Here is a 16,774-nt window from a genome sequence, read left to right on the forward strand (position 1 = left end):
TATCAATTGTTATTAATTTGCACATCATTTACATAACTATAATTTGTGGAGTGCAATTTCACACCTACATACCTGTCTGTGATTCACACTCTCATCAAAGCTCCAGTAGAATGATCTGTAATCTTCCCTTACCTATCACCTCCTCATTCTCTACATCCCTTTTGATGACTACTTTCCTTATCACAGAGGCTGAGAGCCTTCAAAGGTGAATTGTCATCATAGTGGGGGTAGGTATAAGGCAAGTAGGGTTAGGGCTGGGCTATATGGCTTTTCTCTTCTTCTCACTGTTGAGACTTGGAGAAGAATAAATGTGTTTTGGGTTGGGGAAGTCTCTGGCCTGTGGATTGAAGGTCTTCAGCAACAGCCCATCAGACACTGGTATCCGTAGTGGAAAACCAAGTCCTGGTTGAGAACCAACACCAAATTTGAGTACTAGATGTATCCTCAAATCTGCAATTAAGGTCCATCACTTTGATGGATTTAACTTTGGGCAAATGACTAAACCCCACCAAGAACCCTGTCTGTAATAGAGAATAGAGTTTGTAAATGTACTTCCTCATGGAATGAATGCCTTAAAAATTAAATCACAGACACCCTATGTAATTCTAAAGATAGATTATAGTGAATAAAATAACCTATGTAACATATAATTGATAAACACTGTATTTAGGGACTAAATTATAGCTATTATTGTGACAGAAGTATGAAATGCCTAATAGTTTTAGCAAAGGGTCATGAAGGTCATGAGGTCCATGCCATGCTTTATTATCACAAGATCCCAGGTTGATTTCCCACCGTCAAGGATGACAACAGCTCTCTGGATACTAGAAGTTATGTTCCCAGGACTAGCCAAAGCTTTGAAGACGTGAGGAACCTAATCTAGACCCATTCCTCAGTCTTGTATTTGGTTAGAAAATTAAAATCTGAAATCAGATAATATGCTAGAAATTTAGAGATCTGAAAAGGAGGCAAGTTCACAGAAGAGCGAAAAAATGCAATTAATTTGATTGTGAACCTAAACTCTTGGGAACAGGAAAACTTTATTGTCCAGAACTGTTTTCCACAGGGGAATTGTTTACATACAAGTTGGAGTAATGAGGAAATGTGACTAATGAGCAGAAAGAGAGAGTTGTAAACACATTGTCTGAATCCCTGCATATATAATCATGGGCAGGAAGGGGCAAGCTTTTGTAGTGTTTGTGTTTAGTCCTTTTTCTGTTTAGGGAACAGATGGTTCACTCCTCCCTGCTGTGTCTTCTGGGTACAGAGCTCAGGTTACTGTCACTTCCATCCAATAAGGAATTCAGATCTCCACATGAGACCCTCTCAGAGACCTGGTTCAGGTGAGCCCAGCAACCCAATTGATCCTCAGGAGAGAGAAATGAGCCCAAGAACATTTACTTGTTGTCATGTGAGAGGCAATTTATCTTTACCTTAACTGAAGGAAAGAGATACTTGTGATTGCTCATGTTTGATTAAATAACAAAGGTAATTATTTCAATGGTCATGTAATTTTTCAGTGTGAAATACAATGTTGATCATTTTTATATCAATAATTTGTTATTTTCAGTAAATTGTTATTGTAACAAGGTTCATAAAACATGTGGAGATTAAGTTCAAAGTGTGGTTCTAAGTGGGAAACTTTGTCTCCCAGGGACAGTGAGCAATGTCCATGGACATTTCAGGCTCACAGCAAGGGGTGGGGGGAGACCAGGATGCCCCAAATATCTTACAATGCACAGGACAGACTTCACCACAGAAATACCTGCCCAAATGTCACTTGTGCTGACACAGAAACATGACCCATTTTCTCTTGGGTGTGCAATATGTAAGATATTTATCATAAGAAAATCATAAAAATATCACCATGTCTTACTTGGGCAGAGTTTTTTATTCTTTCATCATTTTTGTAGGGTATCAAGGAAATATAATCAGGGTTGAGAAGGCCACAGAGCTGAGCATCTGAAGAACCATCTAGCTTATTCAATTTTTCCCTCTTTATTCACTTTGTTTCCCTTCTTTATTCTCCTCCTCCTCTTGCTTCTCCTTCCCCCATTCAGAAGTATGTCTTTTTGTGTTATTGATATTTTCTTTTGCTGTGCAGATGACTTCACATCTTTCAAGTTAAATATATGAAGCAAGCATCATCTTCAGCACCTGTTCACTTGCTGTTCTCTTTGCTGGGCACACATGACATCACATAACCTTGAGCCCCTCTCCCCTCTCTCACCTGAGGTCTTTGTTCAAATGTGGCATGTCCACAGGAATCCAGGTCTTATCCAAATACCCAAGAAAAATTATATCCCCATTCACTCTCTATTTTATAATTGGTTTCTTTTTCTTGGTCCCAAAATTCACAATATAAAATGTTATATATAATTTTTATTCTTTACTGATGTATTCTTTCTCCACCATTGAATTGGAATTTTGTATTACCATGCTTTAAGTTATCATCTAGAAAGTGTGTAAACCACAGTCAGCATTCCATTTATTAATATATTCCTTAAATAAAATAATTTATTATCAAAACTGTCTAAAACATGATCCTACAGGTGAAAAAGAAAAAATGACAGGGGCAAAAATTCTATATCAGATGTGTCACAGAGGATGCCCTAAAGGAAATCATAAAGAGGATATTATAATTAACTTCTTACAAAAATATAAATGGAGACAATTCAAGTAAATAGGTTAGTGATAGAAGTTTTTGAAAATAAGTCTTGTTATTTCTCTTTTTCTGGACGTCACCTGCACTACATGAAACCAGTCAATGATACACAAATTTCAGAATTTCTTCTCCTGAGTTTTTCAGAGGAAGCAGAACAGCAATCCCTCTTATTAGGACTATTCCTCACCATGTATCTGATCACTGTGCTTGGAAACCTGCTCATCATCCTGGCCGTCAGCTCTGACTCCCATCTCCAGACGCCCATGTACTTCTTCCTCTCCAACCTGTCCTTTGCTGACATCTGTTTCACCTCGACCACCATCCCAAAGATGTTGGTTAACATCCAGACACACAGCAAAGTCATTACCTATAAAGGTTGCATCACCCAGGTGTATTTTTCCATACTCTTTGCAGGATTGGACAACTTTCTCCTGATTGTGATGGCCTATGACCGCTATGTGGCCATCTGTCACCCCTTGCACTACATGGTTATCATGAACCCTCAGCTGTGTGGACTGCTGGTCCTGATGATCTGGATCATCAGTGCTGTGTATTCCTTAATACAAAGCTTAATGCTGTTACAGCTGTCCTTCTGCACAAATGTGGAAATCCCACACTTTTTCTGTGAACTCAACCAGGTTGTCAAACTGGCCTGTTCTGACACATTTCTCAACGATATGGTAATGTATTTTGAGACTATCCTACTCTGTGGTGGTTCCCTTTTTGTTATCTTTTACTCTTACTGTAAGATAGTTTCTTCCATCCGCAGAATCGCTTCAGCTCAGGGCAAGTATAAAGCATTTTCCACGTGTGCATCTCACCTCTCAGTTGTCTCTTTATTTTACTGCACAGCCCTGGGAGTGTACCTTAGTTCTGCTGTTCCCCACAGCTCTCTCTTAAGTGCAATAGCCTCGGTGATATATACTGTGGTCACACCCATGCTGAACCCCTTCATCTACAGCCTGAGGAACAAAGACATAAAAAGTGCCCTGACAACATTCATTTTAAAGACATATACAAAAAGATAATTATCCCAGGGCTGAAGAAGCATCCATAATTTTAAACTTTGGAGACTAATTGTCAGAAATTGGACTTTATTGATCAAACTAGGAAGGAGAACTTGCTCTTTTTTCACATCGTGGAATTTCCTCTTGGACCTCAATTTCTCTATTTTGTTTACATAACTCACTTTATTATATTTTCAGCTCTTTTTGATGTTTAACAGATTTTCCCTTTGTGGTTTTCCTACTTCATGAAATTTATTCCAATCTTAACAAGAAAAAAATAGATATTCCCCTCACATAATATGACAACATGGATTTCTTATAATGGTTCCTTACAATGTCATATAACATACCAAATATTTTATTTTGTTTGTTGTAGTTTAAGGTCATCAAATTCTGCTATTCCTAAGGCTAACAAACTATACTTGATGACCAAGGATGCTTATATAATTTTATAACAGAGGAAGTACGATAACAAAGCTTTTCATCTTTTTTTATTTTTTTAAAGATTTATTTATTAATACAAACACTGGGTACAGTCCGAAGGGTGGGAGTGTGAGAGAATTCATCAGAGCCAGAGTGGGGAACAGAACAGGTAGACAGATGAAGTACACTGCTGAGGGGAGCAGCAGGCGTGGGAGGAGAGGTCTGTCGCACCATGTGGGAACCTCGCTGGTGGCCGGGCATCGAACTGGCACTGTAGAGGTTGCGGGCAGCTTCACAGCCCAGTGCTCAACTGCTGCGCCACCAGGGGAGGCCCAGCTTTTCATCTTTTTGCCATCCTTTTGTGTTCACTACATTAACCACCCTCCTGACAAAAAGGACACTTAACAGATAGTGGGCTCCATAGCTCCCTAGGTTTTATTCCCCTCTTAGGATCCTGTTCTTCATATCTGTATACATTAAACATCCCTTAGTCCAAGCCAACATGATTATCACACATATTAGTCTTTGCTGAAGACATATTTTAATAAATATGTTGACCTAATTAATATGACCTTAAGATCAAAATAATCTTCAATATCATGAAACAAATTTTAATCATCTAGTAAAATACAATTAATGCATTGTGTTCCCATTTCATGTGGTACACCTACTTCTTCAAATATGGAGAATTCATGTCTGTAAGTTGAAAAAAAGTGATAGGAATTGAAAAAAAAAATGGTACTGATTTATTGGCATGTGTCTGGTTGAAACCTTCCAATGCTGCGAAACCTAGGACTGCTTTTCTAGCTCTTAAAGGAAACAATTCCCCTTCTTATTTTTTATAAAGAAAATGATAGTGAGTTAATTCTATAATATTATCATATTTATATATCTTCATTATACACAGAACTTTATCATCTTTTGTGATGAAAGCATGACTGTGAGAGTACTTCAATTCCTCTCCGGGAATGCAATAAGGGTCACTGTTTTCCTATAAAAAGACCACCTCTTCTAGTTACCTGGAAATTAGCTGTGTAGAATTTTTAAATACAGTTGTCTGATACTAATATAACCACAAATGCCAAGAAAAAATCCAAACCAGTGAAGATTATTATAATTTTCTAAAACTCTATTCACTGTGACTGTAGTTATCATCTAGCTGCTACTTCCAGGACTTCCTACATGCAAGTGAGTTAATATCAGGCCCTGAGGACCAGGAGCTACTGTGATTCACTAGGCTCTGCAGGGCTCCACAGGCAGCTTGAGTGTCTATATTGTGCTTGTGAGGCTTGTCCAGGGTGATGCCTGTGCCAGGGTCTCTCCCAGGAATATATGCTAAATTCACCATATTTATGTATCTACGCTCATCTTTTATTTTTTTTTCAAAATATAATACATCTTTTTATTATTTTTTATAATTTTTTAAATTTTTACATCATTATTCATTTATTTTTGCAGCAAGAAATAGTATTGAATGTGAATTTCTTTATTTCTGTGATTCCTATTTTACATGTAATATTTCCCTTTGTTCTCAAGTAAAAGCAATGGCTCTTACCACTGTTCACTTTTAATCAGTGACCTGTGCTGTGAATATTACTCTGATGCAGGAATCTTAAAACATTTTCCTTTTAAGTATTTATTATTACACTGCATAATATGTTGTACATATTTACAATGTGCTTTTTGATGACTAGAAAGAACCATAGAAAGCTATAGCACTTGTTATACGTTCCCATTTGTGTCCAATTCAAGAAGTGTGTGGTAAGATTTAATGGAATTTTGTGAACTCTTAGAAATGAAGTCTCCCACAATCTCAACTTCCTTATTTCTGAAGGTAACGTGGGATAAGAAATACCACTTCAGATCAATGTTGCCGGCAATAAATGATATGTGTGGACATATTTTTTTGAATAAAATTTTTATAGTTAAAGTTTGTGTGTATGTATTTGTGTATTTATTAGTAAAAGTTTTATTTTAATTAAACACACATATTGATGTACACAACAAACTCAAATTTCCTCTCAATTTGACAGAGGTTAGAAAAAATAATGAATGTTTGAACTAACATGTAATTAAAAGAATATAGAATTCAGGGCTTCCCTGTTGGTGCAGGCAGTAGAGTGCTGCACTGTGGAGCTGTCCACAGCCTCTGCAGCATGGGTTTGATCCTGGCCAGCCGGGGAGAAACTCAGATGGTGCAGCAGACCTCTCCTGCCTCACCCGCTGCTCCCCTCAGCAGGGTATTTTGTCAATCTACCTGTTCTGTTCCCAACTTTGTCTCTGGTTAATATCCTCTCACCCTCCCGAGCAGCTGGCCTGTACCCTGGTTCTTGTATAAATAAATGAATCTTTAAAAAAAAATAATATGGAATTAAGACACAACACCATAAAGCAAGTGGTGGACATATATTTAATGATGAATTCATTTTTTATATGATTGTCACTTAGGTGTCAAATCTTTTTTCCCTTGTTTATATAAAGAAATTTTTGTTTTATTTATTGAATTAATATCAAGATATATCATGGCATATGTCTTAGGGGTATTAGATTACACCTCAAAAATTGCATGTTATTTAGCCATACTCACAACATAAGCCCCAGGATTCCTCCCTTAGATCCCAACCACCCATTTGTTCCTAACCTACCACATCCCCCTTCTGGGAGCCTCACTCAAAATTCAATGTGTTCTTCCCCTTCTGTTCTCAGTCTGCACCTTTCTGCTCCTCTCTTGGATGCCCAGATCAATGGTGCTTTTAATATTTTCTTTGTCTGACCTTCTATTTGGTCTTTCTATGTTGAACATTGTAGGGTAAACGATTCTCAGGCTTTTCTGTCCTCTAGTCACTAGGATTGCCCTGCCTGATGCCCCACCCCATATTTTGTTACATTCTTATCAGTTGTGTTGTTTACTTCTGAGGGCCATAGTAGCAGTATTGAGATATTCCCCAAGAGAAGCAGAGGTAGGAGAGAGGCAGGAGAAAGAAGGAGAGAAAGAAAGCTAGAGAAGCCCAGAGTGAAGACTACCGGCCTCCTGGCCCCTGGAACCCCTGCCTGCCATGTACCCGATTGCTGTACTACATGTAAAAGCTCAATAAAAGCCTGAAAAAACCCACCCAAGCCTCCAGGACTCTCCTTTACCCATCTGCCAGATCATAGAAACAGCTCCATCCCATCCTGCCATTACACACATATACGTGAAATCATCTGGTATTTATCTTTCTCTTCTGATTTATTTCACTAAGCATAATCCCTTCCACCTATATCTAAGTTGACACCATATGCCATGATTCTATCTTTTTTAATTGCTGAGTACATGCCAAAAATATCCATTCATCTGTTTTGGGACTTTGATATTGTTTCCTTATCTTGGCTATTGTAAATATCTGTCAATAAACGTAGGAGTGCAGGTTCCTTTTTGATTTAGTGTTTTTCATGTTCTTTGGTAGATTACTAGGAGTAAAGTTTCTGGGTCATAGGGCACATCATCTTTTAGTGTTTTGAGTAACTTCAATACAACTTCCAGAGAGTCTGGACCTGTCTAGATTCCACCAACAGTGAAATAGCTTCATTTTTCCCCCACACCCTCCCCAGCACTTGTTGATTTTGTTGATTTTATCATGACCATTCTCACAGGTGTGAGATGGTATCTCATTGTGCTTTAATCTACATTTCCTTGATGCTAAGTGATGGCAAATGACTAACATATTTTCAGGTCTATTGGCCAAGTGATGTCTTCTTTAGAGGACTGTCTACTTGGAGATTTTGTACATTTTATTATTGGTTCATTTGTTTATTTTTTGATCATTTTTATTTTCTCTTATATATATTTTTAATATTTTATCTTATATAATTCTTACACCATTTTTTAAATTTTTGCACAATGTATGCATTTTCATTTTGGTTATATTCCCCATACAATTGTACCCCCCCCCCTTATTTTGACCCTAGTCCTTCCTCTCCCTGCCCCACACCCCCGTAGTGTGTCTCTGGTTTACAGTGCTTGTTGATTTTGATTTTTACTTTGTATTAACTAGTCCTTTTCCTGGTCCCTAATTTAGGTTTACTAAATTCCTGCTATAAGTGAGACCATCCGGTATTTTTCTGTTTCTTTCTGACTTATTTTGCTGAGCATGATCCCTTCTAGCTCCATCCATGTTGCAGCAAACTACATGTGTTTATCTTTTTTGATTGCTGAGTAATATTCCATTGTGCCTATGTACCACATCTTCTTGAGCCAGTCATCTATTTTTGGACATTTGGGTTGTTTCCATAGCTTAGCTATTATAAATAGTGCTGATATAAACATAGGGATGCAGGTGCCCTTTGGAATTAATGTTTCTGTGTCATTTGGTAAATACCTAGGAATGGAATTTCTAGATCATATGGAAGCTCTATCTTTAGTAGGTCAAGAAATCTCCACACAAACAATAAATCTGAAGAAAAATAAATAAAAAAATATATTTTATTATTGAAACAAAACAAATCAAATACTCGGGAATAATCTAACAAAAGAGGTAAAAGACCTATACAAAGAAAACTATAAAACACTGTTAAAAGAAATAGAAGAAGACACAAAGAAATGGAAAGACATCCCCTGCTCATGGATTGGAAGAATTAACATTATTAAAATGGCCATCCTACCAAAAGCAATATACAGATTCAATGCTATTCCAATAAAAATTTCAATGCTATTCTTCAAAGAAATAGAGCAATTATTGATGAAATTCATATGGAATCACCAAAAACCCTGAATAGCCAAAGCTCTCTTGAAAAAAGAAGTGGAGAATGGAGGCATCACACTCCTGGTCTTCAAACTATACTACAAAGCCATAATCATCAAAACTGCATGGTATTGGAATATCTTATATATATTTTTACATCATTGTTCATTTTTGCAAAATGTATGCATTTTTATCTTGGTTATAGTTCCCATGTTTTGATACTACTCCCTCTCCCCCACACCCTTGTAGTGTGTCTCTGGCTTATAGTTGCTTGTTGCTTGTTGATTTTTACTTTATTATAGTTAGTATTTTTCCTGGACCCTTATTTAGGTTTTCTAAATCCCTGCTGTGAGTTGTTTATTTATATGGTCTCTGAATATCATCCATATCAATCCCTGTCAGATGGATGATGTACAAACTTTTCTCCCATTTTCAGGTTGTCCCTTCATTTTTTTTATTACTGCCTTTTGTGTTCCACAGAAGACTTTTGTTTGATGAAGTCCCAGTTTTTTATATATTCTCCTTTGTTTTCCTTGCTGCTTGAAATGTGTCCTCAAAGAGATTTGTAAATTTTGTGTATGAGTGTTTTTATTCTGTTTCTTTTATATATGTCATGGTTTTAGATCTTACATCTGAGTCTTTGATCCATTAAAAGTTGATATTCATGCATGGTGTGAGACAGTAGTCTAATTGCATTCTTTAGCTTTGGGCAGTCTAGTTTTCCCATGACTATTTATTGAAGAAATTTTCTTTGTTCCAGTGTATAAAATTCATTGCTTTATTGTACATTAAGTGTCTGTAAATATACAGTGTTATTTCTGGGCTCTGAGTTCTATTCCAGAGGTCTAGGTGTCTACTTTGTTCCAAACTGCCCTCAGGCCCCCTGTTTCAGTCTAGAGCAATGAGCCAATAATTGCCCTATGTTCCTCAGTTTCCCAAGAATGGTCACAACTCTAAGACTCTCCTCACCTTACCCTGCTTTGAAACATAGTGATTAACAGAGCACCCACCTTGGCAAAATAAGTGAGTCTATCCAGCCATGCTGCCAATAAGCTGTGGAGGAGATGTGTGTGTCACAATTGCTATTTTAGTTGCTGAAGGAGAGTTTGCAGTAAAGGCTATTCCACCATGTCTTTGCTCCACCTTTCCAAATTGTTTTTTTTTTAAATATTTATTGATTTATGCATACAAGAACTGGGGTGCAGGCCAGAGGTGCAGGGGGTGAGAGGATTCACCAGAGAAAGAGTGAGGGACAGACAGGCAGAATGACTGAAATGTACTGCTGAGGGGAGCAGTGGGCAAGTCAGGAGAGGTCTGCTGTGCCATGTGCGTAGCTCCCTGGCCAGCTGGGATTAGAATTCCTGCTGTGGTGACTGCAGACAGCTCACAGGTTGCATCTTAATCCTTTGCGCCACCAGGGAGGCCCATACCTTTCCAAATTGTATTGAATGATTGTCTACATTAGATTCTCATTGTTTCCATAAAATATGTCCACACTAAAGAGAACAAGTGGTGGATGTCAGAAACTGTAGTCTCATTGGATTACTTCTGGAAGCTCAGAAGAGATTCTGTGACCTTTCTTTTTTTTTTATATATTTTTTTAGAGGCATGTTTTTATTTATTTGTTTGTTCGTTCGTTTTGTTTATACATGCACTGGGTACAGTCAGAAGCGCGGGAGGGTGAGAGAATTCACCAGAGCCAGAGCGGGGAGCAGAGCAGGCAGAAAGACCGAAGCACACTGCTGAGGGGAGCAGCGGGCGGCAGGAAAGGTCTGCGCGCCATGTGGGACCCTCCTTCGGTGGCCGGGGAGCAGCCGGGGATCGAACCGGCGCCGCAGAGGTCGCCGGCAGCTTTGCAACCCAGTGCTCAACCGCTGCGCCACCGGGGAGGCCCTCTGTGACCTTTCTAACTCCAGTTTGAAATGGTGTCCTTCTGTGTCTTTTATTCATGGCCCTTCCTACAGATTTTGAGACTGAGTGTAGCATTTTCAAAACTATTATACCTGTGATTTTTTTCTCCCTGTTCACGTTTAAGAGGCCAATTGTATTAATGGATAAACATAGTTAATCTTCCTTTTTATGAGGTAAAATATGATTACATGGGGGTTTATTAGGACTGTAGCTGGGATATTTGACTCAATTTTATTGAGTAACATATCTGAACTCCCTGCATTGGGTAGGACTTATGTTTAATAGAAAGGTCAATTCAGTTTTCTCTCCAAACAGCTATGCAAATCAGTATGTGAAGTTCATCTCATTCTTATTGGAGGTCAACTATGAAAATCAGGTTAGAAAAAATGAGTATTAATTGGTCCAATGGCATGCAGATCAGATGGAATATCAATTAGGCAATGATTAGATGAGTTTCAATCCTACATGGTAAGAATAGACAATTTAGGAGGGAGGTGTCCCAAGACCAGACACTGGAGGAGGGGAAGATATGACTAAAAGAGTTAAATCAACTATAAAAATGAAAACCCCTTAGGGACAATTGCTATATCATGTATCAGAACACTGGACAAAGTGTGTGGATTGCCAAGCAGAGGTTGGAATATGGAGATGGAGGGCCATTGTAGAGAATCACTGGTCCCTACTTATCAATTTAATCACACACTTAAAGTAATTAATTTAACATTGGATAACAATTCCACAAAAGGATGCACCCCTTCCCCTAAAAGGACACTGTATTAGTAAAATTTCTGCACTGGGAATATGCATCTCTCCTGTCCCCCAATGAACATGCAAGTGCCTCACTTTCTTTTCTCATTTTCCCAATAAACCTATCCTTTTTAAAATAAGCTTTGCCTGCCTGTAGCTATGCAAAGGTCTTTGTCTCCTGGAGAAACTCAACTTGTGCTGCTGAAAGGGGAACTCTGATGAAACTTTTGCAGAATTAATCAAAGGACCCTGCTCATGGAACCCAATACCTCATCAAAGGACATTGAGATGAAGAGTTAATTGGTCAATGATTGCTTGAGTTTCAATCCTTCATGGTCTGTGGCAGGCCAACTTTGTTTCAGAGATGGACGTGCCTGAACATGGATGAACATACCTGGGCATGCCTGGCTGGTATAGGCAAACACCTTCTTAACTCTGATTTAGTTACCCCATCTTCAATAACACACGTGTTTTGTATTTTTTAAAGATTTATTTATTTATGCATACAAGAACTGGGGTACAGGACAGAGGTGTGGGGGGTAAGAGGATTCACCAGAGGCAGAGTGAGGGACAGAACAGGCAGATTGACTGAAATACATTGCTGAGGGGAGCAGCAGGTGAATCAGGAGAGGTCTGCTGTAACAAGTGGGTAGCTCACTGGCCAGGGATTGAACTTGTTCTGAAGTGGCTGCAGATCGCTTCATAGGTTACATCTTAAGCCCTTCCACCACCAGACAGGCCTTGTTTCGTATTTCTTGTCATTTACTCTTTTTTGGTGGAAAGTTTTCTTCTAGATACCAATGATATCGTAAGGAAAATTCATGTTGCTGTGATGTATCTGTTTCAGGATTCCATGTTTTAATCTTATCTTCCTGTTTTAAGGTTAGGGAACTTATTCCATCTCTAAATCCTCAAATGCTATAAAAATCACATACAATGTCTTGGTTTGGGATGTACATAAATTTGGGGGATCTTTACTGTGCCTGCTACAGTTTTCTTTTCATGAAGGTGTTAATTTTTGTCATTCAAGGAATGTTATCTGAAGGAAATAAACAAATAATCTGTCACAGCCACTGGTGAAAGTGAATGCACTCTTCCTTCAAAATTACATCAAAACTGGCTTGGTACAGAAGGCCAGAAACTATTACCTTGACTCTAACATAGAAGCATAGTCTTACTACTCAAATAGTGGTCCACAGACCAGGGCCTTCAACATTAACACCATCAGGAGCTTGTTAGAAATACTGGAATGCTGGGGTGTTGGAATCTCTGGCTTGCAGTAGATGATGATGCAAATTATGTATTTTTAGTGGAGGCATTTCTGGTCTAGGTAGTTTTTCACCTTCTAACTCTTGAGAGTTGTGACATAATAAAATAGTTTGGGGTCTGGGGCATTGCTGGTCTCCCTATTATTGTGATAGAAGTAAAATCTTCTAATAGTTTTTGCAAAGTTTCACGAAGCTTATGAGTTCAGTGCCATGTTCTATTATCACAAACAGTCAGCTTGATTCCTTGCTGTGAAGGATGGTAACATCTCTTTGGATGCCAGAGTTATGTTCCCAGCACAAGCTGAATCTCTGAAGACATGAGGGACATAATCCAGACCCATTCCTCAGTTTTGGACTTGGTAGAAAATTTCAACTCACAAGTAAGAAATTGTACTAGGAGATCTGAAAAGGAGGCGAGTTCATAGAAGAGTGAAAAAATGGAATAAATTTGATTTCTAACCTGGCCTCTTGGGAACAGGGAATCCCATTGCTGTCTAGAATGGTTTTCACAGAGGAACTGTGTCCATAGAGGAGGGAGTAACAAGAGGAATGTGACTAATGAGCGGATAGAAATAGAGCATTGTAAATAATACATAGCCTTGGGTTGGAAGGGGCTTGCTTTTGTTGTGTATGTTTTTGTCCAGCCCTATTTCCTGTTAAAGGATAGATGGTTCGCTCCTCACAGCTGTCTCATCTGAGTACATAGCTCTGTCTTGTCACTTCCATCCAATAAGGAATTCAGATCTCCATATGAGACTCTCTAGGAAACCTTGTCTGGTCCCAGTGAACACAGCAACCCAGTTGACCCTCAGGATAGAGAAATGAGGCCAAGAACACTTCCCTGTTGTCATCTGAGAGGAGAGTTACCTTTACCAAAGGCAAGGGAAGACACTGTTTGTTCATTTGCTTATTATTATTATTATTTTTTTTAAGAAGTGGGGTATAGGCCAGAGTTGTGAGTGGTGAGAAGACTCACCAGAGAGAGTGGGGAGCAGAACAGGCAGATGTACTGAAACACACTGATGAGGGTAGCACTGGGCAAGTCAGGAGAGGTCTTCCGCACAATGTGGGTTGCTCCCCAGCCAGCCTGGGATAGAACTCTCACCTCACAGTGCTGTGTTCAACCTCCTGCATCACCAGGTGGGCCCCCTCATTTGCTCTAAAGAGCAATTAAGAATGTAGTGATTTCAATAGCTGTGTAATATTTCACAATGAGAAATACTCACAATGTTGATCATTTTTATATCATTAAATTGTTATCATCATAAAATTGTTATTATAACAATGTTCAGAAAATGTGTTGAGATTAAGTTCAAAATGTGGTTCAAAGTGGGGAATGAATTTTGTCCCTGAGTGACACTGAGCAATGTTCACAGACATTTCAGACTCACAGCAAGGAGTGGGGGGGAATCCAGAATGTTCCCAACATCTTACAATGCACATAACAGACTTCACCACTGAGAGTACCCTTTCCGAATGTCACTCCGGCTCACAAGCAGACACTGGCCCATTTTCTCTTGGGTGTACAATATGTATATGTAAGGTACTTATCATAAATGTATCATTAAAATCACTATTTCTTTTTTAAAGTTTATTTTATATATATTTTTACATCATTTTTCATTTTTTCCCACCACCCCCCTTGTTTTCATCCTATTCCCTTTCCCCCCTCCTCCGTAATGTGACTCTGGTTTATAGTTGCCTGTTGATTTTGATTTTTACTTTGTTATAATTAGTCATTTTCCTGATCCTTTATTGAGGTTTCCTAAATTCCTGCTATTAGTGAGACCATCCGGTATTTTTTTTTTCTTTCTGGCTTATTTCACTGAGTATGATCCCTTCCAGCTACATGACATACACTTCAGTAACTTCTTTAAAGACACATCACCAAAAACAAAGTGAAGGAAAAGATAAACAGCTGGGACTACATCAAATTAAAGAGCTTCTGTACTGCAAAAGAGACAGTAACCAAAACAAAGAGATGCCCCACTGACTGGGAGAAAATTTTTGCACACAACACTAACACAAATTATCTGAAAGGGAAAATAAAATAATTGGTCAAAATACTGTATCAAAGATGTCACTGAGGATCCCCTAAATGAAATCATACACAGAGTATTATAATTAACATCTTACAAAAATAGAGACATTTCAAAAGGTTGGTAATATGTTTGTGAAAATAAGTCTTGTTATTTTCCTTTTTTAACGTGCTCTCCACATGCTGATCACAAAATTCTACAAAGATCTGATGAAACTCAACAAAACAAAGTGAATAACCCACTCAAAAAATGGGCAGAAGAGCTAAAAAGAAACTTCTCCAGAGAGAAAATGCAAAAAAATCACTATTTCTTAATTGACAATTTTATTTTTATTCATTATCCTTTTTCATGGGTATCAAGGGAGTATAATAAAGATTGATAAGCCCACCAGAGGCCAGCTCAGTCTCTGAGAAAACATCTTAATTATTAAAACTTTTTCTTCTTTATTCATTTATCTTTCTCCAAATCTCTTTCCCTTCTTTCAATCCTCTCCCCATCTTTTCCCACTTCTCCTGCTCTTCCTCCTTCTCCTCCTATTTTTCTCCCTTCCCCCATTCAGTAGTATGTCTTTTTGTTTTATTGATTTTTTTTTTCTGTGCAGATTGCTTCACTTTTTCTTACTTGAATATTTGAAACAAGCACCTTTCAGGTACTTGCTCTGTCTGTTCCCTTAGGTGGGCACATGAATCCCCATATAAATTTGCATCTCCCTTCCCTCTCTTAACTGATATCTTTGTTTAAACGTGGCATGTCTACATGTCTTATCTAAATACCCAAGAACAACTAAATTGCCTATTCACTCTCTCTTTATACTTGTCTCCCTATGCTTCATACTATGTGTCAACTTGTAAAATGTTATGTTATTTTATTGTGTGCTTATACATTCTTTCTCCGCCATTGAATTGGAATTTTGTTGAACAATGCACAAAACTCGTTGCCTAGGTAGTGCCAAAAGCACAGTCAGCATTCAATTTTTTTAAACAAATTATCTGAAAGGGAAAAGAAAATACTTGGTCAAAATACTGTATCAAAGGTGTCACTGAGGATCCCCTAAATGAAATCATACACAGAGTGTTATAATTAACTTCTTAGAAAAATAGAGACATTTTAATAGGTTGGTAATATGTTTGTGAAAATAAGTCTTGTTATTTTCCTTTCTCCTGAAAGTCAGCTCCATTACATGAAATTAATCAATGATGCACACATTTCAGAATTTCTTCTGCTGAGATTTTCAGAGGAAGCAGAATAGCAACCCCTCTTATTAGGACTATTCCTCCCATGTATCTGATCACTGTGTTTGGAAACCTGTTCATCATCCTGGCCGTCAGCTCAGACTCCCACCTCCACATGCTTATATACTTCTTTCTCTCCAGTCTGTCCTTTTCTGACATCTATTTCACCTCTACCACCATCCAAAGACACTGGGAATATTCAGAACAGAGTAAATCCATAATCTATAAGCACTGCATCACCCAGGTGCATTTTTTCATACTCTTGGCAAGGTTGGACATCTTTCTATTGACAGTGATGGCCCATGACCAAGTTGTGCCCATTTGCTACCCCCTACACTATATGGTCATCATGAACCCCCAACTGTGTGAAATGCTGGTTCTGGAGTCCTGGATCATCAATGTTCTGTCTTCCTTAATGAAAAGCTTAATATTGCTATGGCTGTCCTTCTGTACAAATTTGTAAATCCCACACTTTTTCTGTGAATTCAATCAGGTGGTCATCTGTCCTCTTCTTACACCTTTCTCAATGATGTGGTGATTTATTTGTGTCTATCTGACTGGGTGGTGGTTCCCTCTTTGGTATCCTTATACTTACTCAAAGATAGTTTCTTCCATCCATACAATCCCACCCACTAAGGGCAAATATAAAGCATTTTCTACCTGTGCATCTCACCTGTCAGTTGTTTCCTTCTTTCACTGCACAGCTCTGAGAGTGTGCCTGGCTCTGCTACTCTCCACAGCTCATGCTCAAGTGCAGTAGA

The 16,774-nt window shown here is 38.3% G+C and overlaps 1 protein-coding gene and 1 pseudogene across 1 annotated transcript; both read left to right on the forward strand.

Moving 5' to 3' along the window:
- The first annotated feature begins 2,853 nt into the window (after positions 1-2,853).
- Positions 2,854-3,693, forward strand: LOC119242201 (olfactory receptor 7A10-like). Its single transcript, XM_037507960.1, has 2 exons — positions 2,854-3,208; positions 3,494-3,693. The coding sequence occupies exons 1-2, from the start codon at positions 2,854-2,856 to the stop codon at positions 3,691-3,693; spliced, it is 555 nt and encodes a 184-aa protein (XP_037363857.1).
- Positions 3,694-16,059: 12,366 nt separating this feature from the next.
- Positions 16,060-16,773, forward strand: LOC119242202 (olfactory receptor 7A10-like; annotated as a pseudogene).
- Position 16,774: the final 1 nt, after the last annotated feature.

This window comes from Talpa occidentalis, unplaced genomic scaffold (assembly GCF_014898055.3).
Source record: "Talpa occidentalis isolate TD23 unplaced genomic scaffold, MPIMG_talOcc4v2.1 talOcc4.12, whole genome shotgun sequence".
Classification (NCBI taxonomy): Eukaryota; Metazoa; Chordata; class Mammalia; order Eulipotyphla; family Talpidae; genus Talpa; species Talpa occidentalis.

What these genes read in the sequence shown, in the direction of transcription:
- LOC119242201 (XM_037507960.1), top strand. Translation starts at nt 2,854, where the DNA reads ATGTATCTGATCACTGTGCTTGGAAACCTGCTCATCATCCTGGCCGTC. An exon ending in CCTGATGATCTGGATCATCA is followed by an intron (nt 3,209 to 3,493) that starts GTGCTGTGTATT and finishes CTCACCTCTCAG; the next exon opens with TTGTCTCTTTATTTTACTGC.